This window comes from Fopius arisanus, unplaced genomic scaffold, assembly GCF_000806365.1.
Source record: "Fopius arisanus strain USDA-PBARC FA_bdor unplaced genomic scaffold, ASM80636v1 scaffold00037, whole genome shotgun sequence".
In the NCBI taxonomy this organism is placed as follows: Eukaryota; Metazoa; Arthropoda; class Insecta; order Hymenoptera; family Braconidae; genus Fopius; species Fopius arisanus.
Window position 1 is genome coordinate 734,588 of NW_011887776.1, and position 13,730 is coordinate 748,317.

At 35.6% G+C, this 13,730-nt stretch overlaps 1 protein-coding gene across 1 annotated transcript in view; it reads left to right on the plus strand.

The window, feature by feature from the left end:
* The window catches only part of LOC105266292 (probable G-protein coupled receptor 158), a 52,118-nt gene extending 39,610 nt beyond the window's left edge, over nucleotides 1-12,508 (plus strand). Inside the window, exons 6-12 of the mRNA XM_011304310.1 lie at nucleotides 2,596-2,664; nucleotides 3,855-3,964; nucleotides 6,908-7,122; nucleotides 7,921-8,059; nucleotides 8,562-8,667; nucleotides 8,827-8,994; nucleotides 9,288-12,508. Of these exons, the coding sequence (XP_011302612.1) occupies nucleotides 2,596-2,664; nucleotides 3,855-3,964; nucleotides 6,908-7,122; nucleotides 7,921-8,059; nucleotides 8,562-8,667; nucleotides 8,827-8,994; nucleotides 9,288-9,902 (1,422 nt within the window). The 3' untranslated portion in view covers nucleotides 9,903-12,508. The remainder of the gene's footprint in view (nucleotides 1-2,595; nucleotides 2,665-3,854; nucleotides 3,965-6,907; nucleotides 7,123-7,920; nucleotides 8,060-8,561; nucleotides 8,668-8,826; nucleotides 8,995-9,287) is intronic.
* The last annotated feature ends 1,222 nt before the right edge of the window (nucleotides 12,509-13,730 follow it).

Genomic DNA, 13,730 nt, shown 5'->3' on the forward strand with positions numbered 1-13,730 from the left:
GTACAATCGGCCTATCATTATTTTCGAGCTAGTACAGACCTTTTCTGCGACATCCAGCTCAAGAGGGTACAAAAAAAAGTGCACAGGGTACATTCAAGTACTCAATGAGTACAATCCAAACCAACAAAAAAAAGTTAGATTTTTCAAACTTCGATGCCAACTTCACATAGCTAACTGACGTACCGAATAATTAAGGTACAAACGATCCAATGGACTTGCATTATGATATCGTTATCGCGGATAACACGGTGGCCTGTCATTCGGATGAAGCATCACTTCTATTTTGCAGCCTTAGTGGAAAGCGTAAACAGAAACCTCACAAAGTACATCTCGTGACACATTAAACACACTGCCTCCACCGCCCTAACGATAAATCATGGTCTGAGCTTAAAGCCACCAGTGTTGCTAGCTAATATTTTTTCCCATCCCTTGCACAGGCCCTCACCAGGATGGTACACAACACCCAACAATTACCATCCACCACCGTCTTTTACTAATAAATAATGGTTCATTGTAGCGGCACGTATTCTCTGATGTTCCTTGGCTTTTTACTCAGGCACATTATACCTTTTCGAATATGAAATGCCATGGAAATATAACCTCATGTCTGTTTCACGGTGGATGAAACTCGTTGAAAGCTCAATTATTTCATTTTATCGTGTACATTGCTGGTGTCCAATTCAACAGACACTATTCAGAATATTCTGCTCGGAATGTCATCGAAGGATGGGACTAAGTCGGAGGGAATTCGATGGAGAGCGCTTAATTCGTCTTTTGGAGAACTCTATCGTCGCCCATTTATGATTCTCTGTACATTCGCTCGATCCGAGATGATCAGTCAAGAATTTCACTAGAATACCGTTCTCTCAATTGTCAATAAGCTTTTGAAATAATTATCTAGTCTGCTGCTGAAACCTCTCCTCCCACACTGTCATTTACGGAAATTCACGTTAATTGCAATCCCCTAATTTAATCAATTAGTCAGCTCTGATAATTTCGCAAACCCTTCACCTGCTGAAAATTTCCTCCTTCTCGTTCCCTTCCAATTTTCTCATCATCCGTATTTTATTCATATTAATGAACTTTAAATTCACACCCGTCTGTGAGATAATTAAAAAGGAGGGATGTTAAAATATGTGTTCCAATGGATAATGACACAGACTAATGACTCCCATCTTTTATAGTTAATTAATTTCGGTATCAGTCATTTGGACATGATACCACACACTATTATTCATATTCAGTGTGAGTAATTCATATGAGATGAATTATTTTACGATTAATTAAAATCCTCTGATCATTCCGCTGAATATTGTCTTTTTTTACGATTCAATGGAAACAATTGTCTTGATTGATTACAATTATTCCCAACAAAGCAGATTGATTTTTTTCTAGAAAATTCAGTGATGCGAAATACGTACGGACCGACATACTTTTTGTCCCCATGATAAAAAACTTCAGGCAATAATTCATGAGTTCTGTTTGGAATGGGACTAATTAATTCCTCAAATATATATAACACAGCTGGAAATTTGATTAAAGCTCGGCCATTGTATCCTCTAATTCTTCAATGCACGTTTGCCAATATAAGGATTATGCAGATTTGTACGGTATACCCCCTGACCGGAAATTAAATGTACTATGAATTACAGAGCCTCATGAATTCTTCAGTGTCTACAAAATTTGAAATATGTTTCAGTACTAAAGTTCATGACTTTGTTAGGGAGTTATTCCCCTCATATTCCCGCCTGCATACTGCACAGTCACTAAATGGAGGATATAAAAAGTTTTGGCTACTTATCACAGTTGGCCAGGTTTATGGTAATAATGTGAATTGCCACATGGATCAACTGTGATTGCCATGCCACACATCCTCAGATAAAAATTGAAATATATCTCATTAATTTTTAACCGCAATTTGAGTATTTCAAAATCTCTAATTATATAAAATAATTATACAATAAATATCAATGGAATTTTTGATATTCCACGGGGGAAATCATGGAAATCATGGAAATCATGGAAATCATATCGCCCAGAAACGCAGGTGCATTCCGTAAAAAGGAGGTTATACTCGACATAGGAAACGTGAGGCAATCTTAACGAATTTTTAATGTTTGTAAACCCGGATAGGGTTACCAGCACTAAAGGCTATAGATGGATACGTGGTTGGTTGGCACGATGTCCACGCGCATCCTTGAATTATTCAAAGCCCCAGACGAGGGAAATGCAGTTCGGTCTGTTCAATACTGGCTATTTCCTGGAATCATGCTGCAGGGTCTGATAAAGGTCACGAACCTGCCCTGTACTGTGCCATTTTCTAATATTTAGGGTAGCTTCTAATTGAAAACTCATTACAATGACTCAACCCACCGCACGCCATCATGAATTTATACATAATAACTGACTCAAAAATTATCTCATCGTTTTCAATAAATGGTTAACAAATAAAATAATCAGAAAGTCTCTTTGAAAAAATTTATAAATCTGGGAAATTTAGGAAATAATATTAATAGATGTTTATGTTGATTAGATTATGTTTTTCCTGGAGTTCGCGGATTATTTCTGGGGATTAATGTTTACATATTTTTACAGGTCGTCAAAGCTGCCAGTCCGGTGTTACTGCGAGTCATACTACTCGGTGCATTTTTCATTTATTGCACGGTAAGCAATTAAAATTGTCAGTGTTCAAACAAAGTTAAATTCCGCAAACAAAACTCTGTTTTTATACCCCAAGAATTTTTACCTCTTCATTTCTCGAGGTAACACTTAAAATTTCATTGAGCACATGATTACTCTTATCAAGTAATTACTCTTATCAAAAACATTAATATATTTTACGATACATCATTAAAATTTTCATTCGGTTGAAACTTCTCGGGTAGATTGTTTCATTTTAGTGTCATGAGTACGCAAATATCTGGAAATTATTTATTTATATCGGAGGAGTTGAAGAGAGGAGTAAATGCGGTTAATTGATTTGATAACTTTAGGTACGATTACCAATTAGATGATCAGAGCGGAAACCGGAAGTCAGAGTGGTGCAAACTACTAATGTTTACTGTATACCCGAGAACATATATTCGGAGAATTGCCAAGTGCCATTTCCGTATCCAAGCAACGAAATTGCACCGGACGCGAACACTGATACTGTAGATTACCTTCTAGGTGCCTCTCGACAATTTTGTTGTTTCACAAGACAAACTTCGGGAATGGTCACTTTATATAACTTATATAGTACGTTTCTACGGGTATTGTCTTCATAGCAGATCAGATTTTCCCACAAATGAGGAATCATCAAAATGGGATGGGAATTTTATCTGAGAATTATTACGCGAAATTATTTGTCTTATCTTCGAATAGCTTATGACCAGATTTACAATATTTAAAATTCAGAAAAATTCGATTTCTTGTGGTGATTTTTCAGGAAAATTGTCTTGTCGGTGGTTTTGCAATGAAAATTTCTATTTTCATGCTCATCGTAACAATTCCACATCATATAAAATGGAATTGTCAATCAATTGAAAATTCCAGGAATTGCTTGACGTTTCCATATTTTAATTTTTTTATTTTTTCGTTATTTTTCAGCGGGATATTAATCTGAAAATTCTCAATCACTAGAACATTTCAATTAACTGACCCTTCAACGCAGATTAAACAGAAATTTGATATGACTCTGGACGTTTTAAATTTTCGACATTCACGAAAAAAATGGAATTACAATTTGATCGAGAAGCATAAGAAGAGAGATCACATTTTTCAGGCATTTTTTTTTTAAATAAAAAAACTCGTAGTTTGCACTGAGAATTCATGATGGCGGAGGTATGTGGATAATTTTTACAAAATTATTTCAGACGATCGTTATGTACCCACGACCGAATGTAGTCACCTGCACCATACGTGTCTGGCTCCGGGAAATCGGTTTCTCTCTCACTTACGGTGCACTGATGCTGAAAACATGGAGGTAAGTGACTTAGAATTTTAATGAATTGCCCATTGAGTCACCGTTTTCATAGGCATTTTTCTTGCCCTCGAGTATTCGAATGAGACTTGCGTCCCTATGAAAATTCAATGAAGCACTTTCATTTGATTTTTTTTAATTCAGCATTCCATCTTGTCCTATCAGAACAGAAAATTCCTTGCATGAACAGAAAATTGCCTCAACATGATATTCTTCCTAGGGGGAAATAATAATTTTCCAAGTGAATAAGTTAATTCGAGAAAAGTTCGAGCTGGATTATTTGATGTGAAATAAATGAAGGCAAATTCCCAGCAGCCATGAAGGATCAAAATAAAATAAATAATACCTGTTCTAAGAGACTGAAATCTTACAGCTTGTTGTTTCTTCTATATGTATGAGACAAGAGTACCATAAAATGGCCAAAAAGTTGATAAAAAAAAGCTTCATCTCCCAGAATTGTGGTGACTACGGATTTCTCCCCGTAGATATTACCCGCTGCGCTAAAGAATTCATGTTTCCTCTGAAATTTAAAGTCCCTCTTGCCTTTTAGATTTTCGGTGAAAAAACTCTGACAGCCAGCAGGCAATTTCCGCGGTTCGCGGCACTACATATTTTTCACAATGTTTGCTATCATATTATTTCACTCTCCAGACAACCAAATGAAAGAGCGAGTATCGCCATTATTATTAATCTTATTTGCTAATAAAATTCATGGGCATGGAAAATCAGGATATTTATTTAACAAAATTTATGAATTTATGAAAATTTATGACTCGATGTATTTGACGGGAGCTCAACTGATGGAGCTCAACTGATTTTATACTTTTGTTGATTGAGGAGCGTCGACAAATAATGTCATGCCTTGACATTTTCTTGTTTGAATTCGTTTGATTTGGACAGTTGACTTTGCCGCTTGGTATTCATAAAGCCAACGCCTGAGGCATTGAGATTTTCATCAGGCCAGAATGAAAAAATAAATTCTCAGTCTGCGAGGAAATATTTTTCCACCAATGACCGAGCTCTATGATAAAATTATAGAATTTACGAGACTTGGAGAGAGAGAGGAGCATTGTGTTGTAGTGCGAACATTGGACGTCTTAAGGCTTTCATAAAAAAAAAAGTGGCACGTACAGAACTTTCAAATGCAAGAGATAATGCATATTCAGATTTCATGGGCTTTCATAGTGGAATATATATTGACAATATTCTGGAATACTGTTTTTTGAGAAAATCCTCGGCAAACTGTGAGTCCATTCTGTGACACATGGCGTTATAATAAAATGAAAATAAATCTCTCAGATTGTTGGGGAAATAGATAATTGGGATCGTGAGGGATTTCAACCTCTGATTAAATGCATCGGCATCATGGAGATCAGGTGAACCTCAGAATATCAATCGTCGAAGTTGTAAAAAGGCATTTGTTATGGGTAGCATTCCGGTTCGCTTATTTATTAAAGTTCCTACCGAGTTTGCAGCCAAACTCGACATACTTCTGACACAGTCCACATTCATACTTGTTACAAAACTTTGGTGAGACCTTTGGTGGCACCTCACGCTGACGATGCTATTGAAATTCTAAATTAATTTCAAGTAATTCACCAGAAATTTTGCAACTGGGAAATAGGACATTCAATAAAAAAAAACGCAAACTTTGGACAAATAGAATTGAAATGAAATTTCTCCTCTCTCTGGGGGCCGTTTCGATCAGATGTTACTTCAATCTGATGAAAATACGGGCAGTAAATACGTGCAATGTCAGCTTTACAATTACGAAGCTGAAAAATCAATCTCCATTGGAACATGAAAAATCCATTTACGAAACAGCAGCCCTGCTGACAAGCATTTTAACCCGTCAGTATCGCCGCAAGAATACAAACCAGTGGAAGTTTTTAAAAAGAGTAAAGAGATTCGTATTATGGTGAAGCTGATAGAGCAGTTGGTACATTTCCATTCTCGACAGAGATCGATAGGGCAGGGGGCAATCCTTCTCCTTTCTTCATTTCAATCTTTTTCTTTTCTCTCCTTTTGCTCGAGACTTTTCCGTGATATCCGACGACTCTATAGGAGATTTCCCAGTAGAGATCAGCGGATATTCGTACTTAAGGTACTTCCGTTTGGTGATCGTACTGGGCGATTTCAAATCGTGAAAATATTAACTGGAAGACGCCATTTTCTCGCCGCCCATCGTTCAGCAAATGGAATTTTTTAAACATTCGCCATTTATGAACAACAATTTCCGACGGATTTGCAATATAGGGGAGTGGGCAATTCACAACTATGGAATCATTTTTTTTTTTAACCAATCAATTCAATTAATCAACCTCGAAATATTAATGACTTATCCTTTACCTGTAGTAGAAGTCAATTAAAACGGATCGCTACAGCAATCACGGGAATTCCATGCAATCAGGATTTCAGGGTTATTAACAATTAGGTAAAAGTTAACAAACATTATGTCAGAAATTTATTAATACCAGGAATGTAATTTCCCACAAAGTTTGCAAAGTTAGTGGCTCTGCCGATTTTGCCTAGGGGCAGTTGACCATCAATTAGTTTCCGCAAACTACATTACTGCTAAAATAATTGTGTTGGCTGTATCCATTCCACAGCGAAATTGACGAAAGATGAATTTCACGTGATTATTGTGATTATATATTTTTCCAGATATTTCGCATTCAATTGATCCCATGTGAGTTGAAGACTGCACAAACAATACTCCTGCCGGACTATCTATTGAGAATTCCCCTCGTTCGCGAGATTGATTTAAGAACGGATGGAGCAGGGGGAAAGAATAAATATTTTATAAAGTATTATTTTAATCAGAAGGAAATCCTATTATTTTCAAGTACCGGGGGTTTTACTGCTGGCAAAAATACAAATCGTTGAAATACTCATAATGAAAGTAAATTCGGTTCTTAGTAAAATTGAATTTCTTCAATTCCACAGAATATCTGTTATATTTCGGGTGAGGTCAGCAAAAGCAGTTAAGATAACGGACATGAACCTGCTGAAACGGCTTGGAATAATAGTCACGATATTCAGTGTATTCCTTGGAATTCGTACAGTTGTGGCGCCTCCGGTTGTTATCGTCGGACGTACTGCCGATGATCTCAAAGCATATCTGTGTCAAACTGACTGGTGGGATCACAGCTTTACAACACGTAAGTTTTATCAATCCCGTATAAATCATCCCCCATGCATAATTCATTTTTACAACCGCTATTATTTTAAACTGATTTTAATCCATACGCGGTTAAGAGCTGCTATTCTATTACTCACGAATGGGAAATGATTCTCACGGAGATATCATGAATTGAGGTTTGGGGCGGTGAGCAACAAGTGTTCTCTATAGAATTATTGATTTCCGCAAAACGATTGAAGGCGAGCGTATCACACCCTATCACTACCCCCATTATTGTTAGTCTCATTCCAATCATCATTCTTCCCACTCTTTCATTTTTCTTCTCCGAAATTCCATCAATCGCCGATAATGATCGACACACCAATATCAAATATCATAATTCAGCGTTTCAATTAATTTCATTATTAAAATCATAATGGAATACGCACGCTATGGAGGAAAGTATTGATGATAAATGATAAAAGATAAAAATGATAAATAAAAAAAGGGTAGCCCGTGATATTTTATTGAAATTCCGCAGAACGAGGAATTTGAGATGGAAATGATTTCGCTGTGGATTTTTTTTTTCTCATTTACATTCACAGGTGAATACACAGGGCTATCGTGATTGAAATATAACCAAGGGGTAAGGATTAATTAAACAGACGGGTTATTAGAAGGAGAAAATATTTCATCAAGAGAATTGTCTTATAGTCGTAAAAAAATGTTAAAAATACTGAATCATCGAGATGGGGTACTGTTGTAACGAGCACGAACGCTAATATTTTTCTTTCATCAAGTTCTCCATGATAAAAACTAGACTGTCCTGTACTTTCAGTTGAAGTGATGTTCCTGGTGTGGGGTATAAGACTGTGCATTGTAGTCAGAAAAGCACCATCAGAATTCAACGAGAGTCGTTTTATCTCGATGGCTATTTACAACGAATTTCTCTTGTCTGTCTTCCTAAACGTGTCAATGTAAGTAATAAGACCATTTATTTTACATTCTTTAGCCTCTCAATTTTCATTCATTATTTCAGCAATAAATTTATTAACAAAAATGCACTCACGCACGAGGACAATGGGCAACTAAATGCTATCCCCATTTACTGTAGCCACAAAAGCCACGAATAGAGTATATTTGCTTTGGTACTATTTCCATGCTCAGTGTTACCGCAGGAATTTTACTCTTGGTAATGCCCCGCTGAGAAAATGGCTGAACACATTACATTCGCGCTGAAACATCCGTATGGGCCTCTTTCCTGCAGGAATGTCGTTCATTCACGTTCGATATAAATTATATCTGATTTCAGTGAATACACTAATATATGCGTTTAAATAAATAAATAAATTCAAAAGATCTCCGGAATTTTTAATATACAGTAGACTTGACGGAAATTCTACTCTATGTAATATATTCTAATATATTTTAATATATTTTAATAGATTTTAATATATTTTATATATTAATGTGTTTCAGGCTATTTCTTCAGTCACCTGCCAATCCAGACTTATTGTACATTATCTTCTTCTGTCACACGCAATTGACCGTAACTCTGCTACTCTGTTTGATATTCGGTAGCAAAGTAAGAAGTAGTTCATGATTTATATCTCTAACTCGGTCAGAAAAAATTTAGCTCATTAAGATACTTTGAATTCTTAATTGGATAACATTGGTTGTTGATTAATTGGGTGAAAAAAAATCTGAGAGTTGAATTACAAAGTTTGCATCCATTCATCCGTAGGCTTACGTCGTATTTCGTGGCGGTGGTAAGGAGGACACAATTGGAAAGCTTCCAGGTACCACTGGCAAATTTATTGGCAAAACGTGTCGGGCACAGAAGGCCACCAACCAAACCAACTCAATTTCCTTGCAACAGGCTAATTTTACGGAGGAAGGAGACGGTATTATGGTAAGAAAGCTTTACAACATCCACAAATCGATTACGCACTTGATTTTTTAAAGTAAAATATTTTTTAATTATTCAATTTTAATTAACTTGTAATAACGAAGGGATTAAATATTCGGTAATTAGTGATATCTGGATAATCCTTGAGTAGTGTAACTCCAAATGTGAATGCCTATTAATTCCACTGGAAAACAATCGATAAGTCAATGAAAGAAGAGTGAGAGGTAGTGGAAAGACGAAGAACTTGAAAAAATGAAAAGCACACGACTAATTGGCACTCGTTAATGTAATTACAGGAGGAGTTTCGACGTCTTTATGCTCAACTCGAAATACTGAAAGAGAAAAATATGCGCATGGGTAATCGACATCTGACAGCAAAAATATTGGCCATGCAGGAAGCAGCTAACCGTGCTGAAACCCAGATATCCACAATTCAAGCTATCTCCTCGACCCTGAGATTAAACGATATAAGTGTCACAACCGTTGAAGAATCCACTCTACTCTTCAAGAGCGGAAGTGAGTCAGGTGTTGAGAGTTATCGCGAGACGGAAGCCAGAAATGGTAAGTCAAAAAAGTTATTATGTCAAAAATCGACGGAGAAAGACAATTGTCAAATCTCCGATGAAGTGCCATCAACTTCCAAGGATAAAGACAATGACAATGACCAAATTTGTGATGAAAAAATTCACGATAGTGCTGAGGATAAACAGAGTACCGGCGATTGTGAAATTAATGAAAATACTTTGGATAATAATGTCTCGTGCACTGGGACGAATAATTGTGAAGTTGGTGTAGCTGAACCTGAGGAAAATGAACATTTAGAAATTAAAAAGTCAGATCATCCTCCTACACTTCCCATTATTATAAATCTTGATGATAACAGCAGGTACTCGGAAGAAGTGATTGTTTAATTTGTGAAATCGAGAATCATCCGGTTCTTTTAAATCTACTCGTTTAACGTGTTTCATTTACAGAGTGGCTCAATTATTATTATTGTTTGGTAATTTTAGTATTCCGAGTATTTCAGCTCAAATAAAATTACGCAGGATATGGAGATGAATATTTTTATTTTTCAAGTGTATCATTACTCAGTACAACGCTTCGGGGCTTCAGTAAAAAATTTCATGGATTATTATTGAATGTACATTGTACATATAATGTATAGTTCACTATCAATAACTGGAACACCTTTCTTTTTATATCGTGCTTCCTAGCGAATATTTTATTCGAATAGTAAATGAGGAAAATAACTTATTAAGACATCCAGCGGCTTACGAAGAATTTAACGTTCTCTCTTGTGATGATTAATAATGATTAGTAATTAATTAATTGATTTTGGTCGATATTGGAGAAATTGTATGGGCCTCATCTGGCCTCATCTGGCCTCTGTGAATATTAATGTACATACGCTTATCATGTACATAATAAATAATACTTCAATTATCAGATATTTAATCTTAATGTACTTGCCGGATTCTTCAATAAGTATTGAAATTAACACGGGTTCATAGATTAGGGGACCTCGAGCAAAATGGATCGATGAAAAAAAAATTATAATTCACATAATTCATCATGATAACGTCCGCAAAATATATAATCCATTTTTGAATATATAGAAATGGTTAATGCAAAGGTAAACAGTAACGGAAAATCATTTAGTTGAAGACAATATTATCTATGAAATTTCTGTTAAATTCTCAAATAGCAATTGAACAGAAAAATTTCACCGGTCCATCTTGCCCCAGTCTCCCCTATGTGTTAATTTAATTAATTTCTGATGTGGATGTACAATTGTATATATGGGATTAAAATTTTATGGAGTTGTATATTTTTGCTGAATAATACAATGGAGGGGTGAATCGAGGAAATGAGCAAGCTTTCATTCGTGGTACAATAGATGGATTCTCTATAGATAGCCAATTGAAGGAGAGAAAAGAGATCTTGTCTTATTACGTTTGAACTGATGAAAGTTTGTTCTCCTTTCTGCCTCAATATAAATTCCACGAGTTCCAGCGTTTTCTCTAATTCATTGGATTTCTGTACATATAGATTTAAATCGTGTAATTTACGATTAATACCGTAATAACGTGCATGCATCGAACCGAAAATATTGAAATCTCGTACATTTTAACTTGATTTGAGTATACGAATAGATTAATTTCCAGCGTAATGTATATGCATGAATTGAGAAGGGAATTAATCGATTCAAGTATATATTTATTTGCGTGTACAGGAGGATAGGGGTATTTGTTTTAATGGGAATTCAGGTTTATTCAAGGTCACGGTCACAATGGGTACCTTGATCTGAGCCCCAAAAAAGGGATCCACTGCGATTGTTATTCTTTGAAAAATGGAATGGAAATCAATGGGTGATATTATCAACTGATGCTCAATATAATTCACGATTTGTTCGACCTGTTTTCGATGTGGTGATCAATTTTTTTGTCACTGGCAACAGCTTTCGGAAGATATCAATTCAATTTTCTCATACTTGAGGTATTATCAATTTTTATGATACATTGTGAGCCCACTAAACCAACAACTTGCTCGAGTCCCGATGAGACTCGAGTTTTCAATTAAAGATTGCATCTTCAGATTGTAGGGGAGAACGTAAAGAATTCTACTTGCAATAACGCTGCGACGAGTTTTCCAATCGATAGGATAAATTGGGGTGGCGTGCAAGACTTTTAAAGTATCGGAGATAATGAGAGATTACTGTTACAATGGGTAATGCACATTTTTTAAAATCTTATTGCGATATGAATTGTTGCGTAGATGAGAAATAGTAATTGAAGAGTCAATTTGACGAGAAAAATGTACATTGCGTGTGAATTTATTGCACTTTGGCGAATGAGAATCCATAGTTTTTAAAAATTGCTCATGTCGCTAGTAATAATAGCAATTATGTGTAAATAACGTGTATAATATATATAAGTTTGTGTGTCAAAGTGTGGGAATTGGTTATTAATTGAATAATACATTCACATTGGTTTTTCGCTATATCAGAGTCATATCAAGAGCACAATTACGTGCACACTATTATTCTTCCTGCATGAATTTACTTCATCATTCTATCTATTGAAAATTATATCGCCGGAAATAATTGCAAATGTCGGCATAATTATTTTCCGGGACAGTATACACCAGAAACGGCGAAACATGTGTTTAAAAATTACTGCACATGAATAATTATATGGAATACTCCAATAAATGGATAAATATGTAAATCATGAACGGCTGTAATATTCAATAAAAATTAACATGTACGCCACGATCAGATACGATGCAATGGAGCGGAAAGAGTCACGGATGGATGGAATCTCTCTAAAAAAAAAAACACCTATCGAGTGTCCGAAGCGATGAAAAAAAATGTATTGTCATGTGATTATCAAATGTATCTCCAAACTGATTGTATGATAAGATAAATGTTATGGGTTATGAATAAAATCCACAGATGTGTAACTGACAGATTAATCATCTGCAGAAAAAAATTGATATCGATTATTTCGCGTTTTAATTCGAGGAGCTGTAAATATAATATTCCATGGCAACCATTGCTATCTTAATTAATTAAAAATATTCAGGAATGCATGACTTCATCATTAGTTTTTCCTCGTACAAAATATTCTGGAAATATTATTTCAGAAGAGTTAGTGAGTGGAATAAAAATTTCAACTCATTTTACTCGCGAGTATGAAAGCGGAAAATATATTTTAGCCGATTGTCATTGATTCATCGAGTGAAGAAAGTAGTCAAATACACGTGTGGAGATTTTTTTATACGGAACAGTTAAATAATATTTATGTGGAAAATCGCATGATATAATGTTACGAGCAAGTTCCAGTAGTAAAGTATCGATATTCACCAGCCATAAAAACTTGTTCTGTCTGTGCCAAATATTTCGTATCAACTTTAACCAAGTTGAAAACTGAGTGGGAAGCGTATATCCTGAGATATCATCGATGTGAAAAAAGAAAAACCGATCGAGCACCCAGAACCTCAATTTCCTCGTCGCTTCAATATCAATATTTTTCCGGAAAACCTTTATATTTTCTCCCTACATTGGAAGAACGATGAAAAAAGCCCCTGGCCTGTGCTACAATGCGGTAATTACTTTGCGTCTTTGCCGACATAAACACGAAACTCGCCACCTCATTATTCGACGCGTCGTCTCATTCCTCTCAAAATTTAATTAACAAATACTCATTAAAAACGATGAAAAACACAATGTTGGGCTTTAATATACCGCGACCTTTCGAGCATCCAGTCTTACGCACGGAGAACCGAGTGTTGTTGTCTTTAACGAAGAGTAAAACAAGTGTTCTGTCATGACATTGTTCTTTCAAGATTAGAAATACTTCAACTCCGCTCTGTCGGTCTATTTGTTTTACGAAACCGAAACAGCAAAGGGTTCAGCAAAAAGCTTTAATAGTCGCCCTGAGAGAAAAAAAAATTTATCAAGTATTTACACGATTGGGCATTTGGTATTTTTTTTTTCAATTCAAGTCCAAACGTATTTTCACGCTTGAATATAATTCTCGTATACTTTTGATATCGTAGCTCGATCACTTGCGAATCGAATTCTCGAAGGCATAAATAAATGAACGTTCAGTGATATGTATTGGCAATTCCGTGGAAACACCGATTCGCGTTGGAAATTTCAATTAAGTACATCCACGTTCAGTCGAAGCTTTCATTCCTCGACGAGCGAGAATCAATGAAAACATAATGGTCCAGTT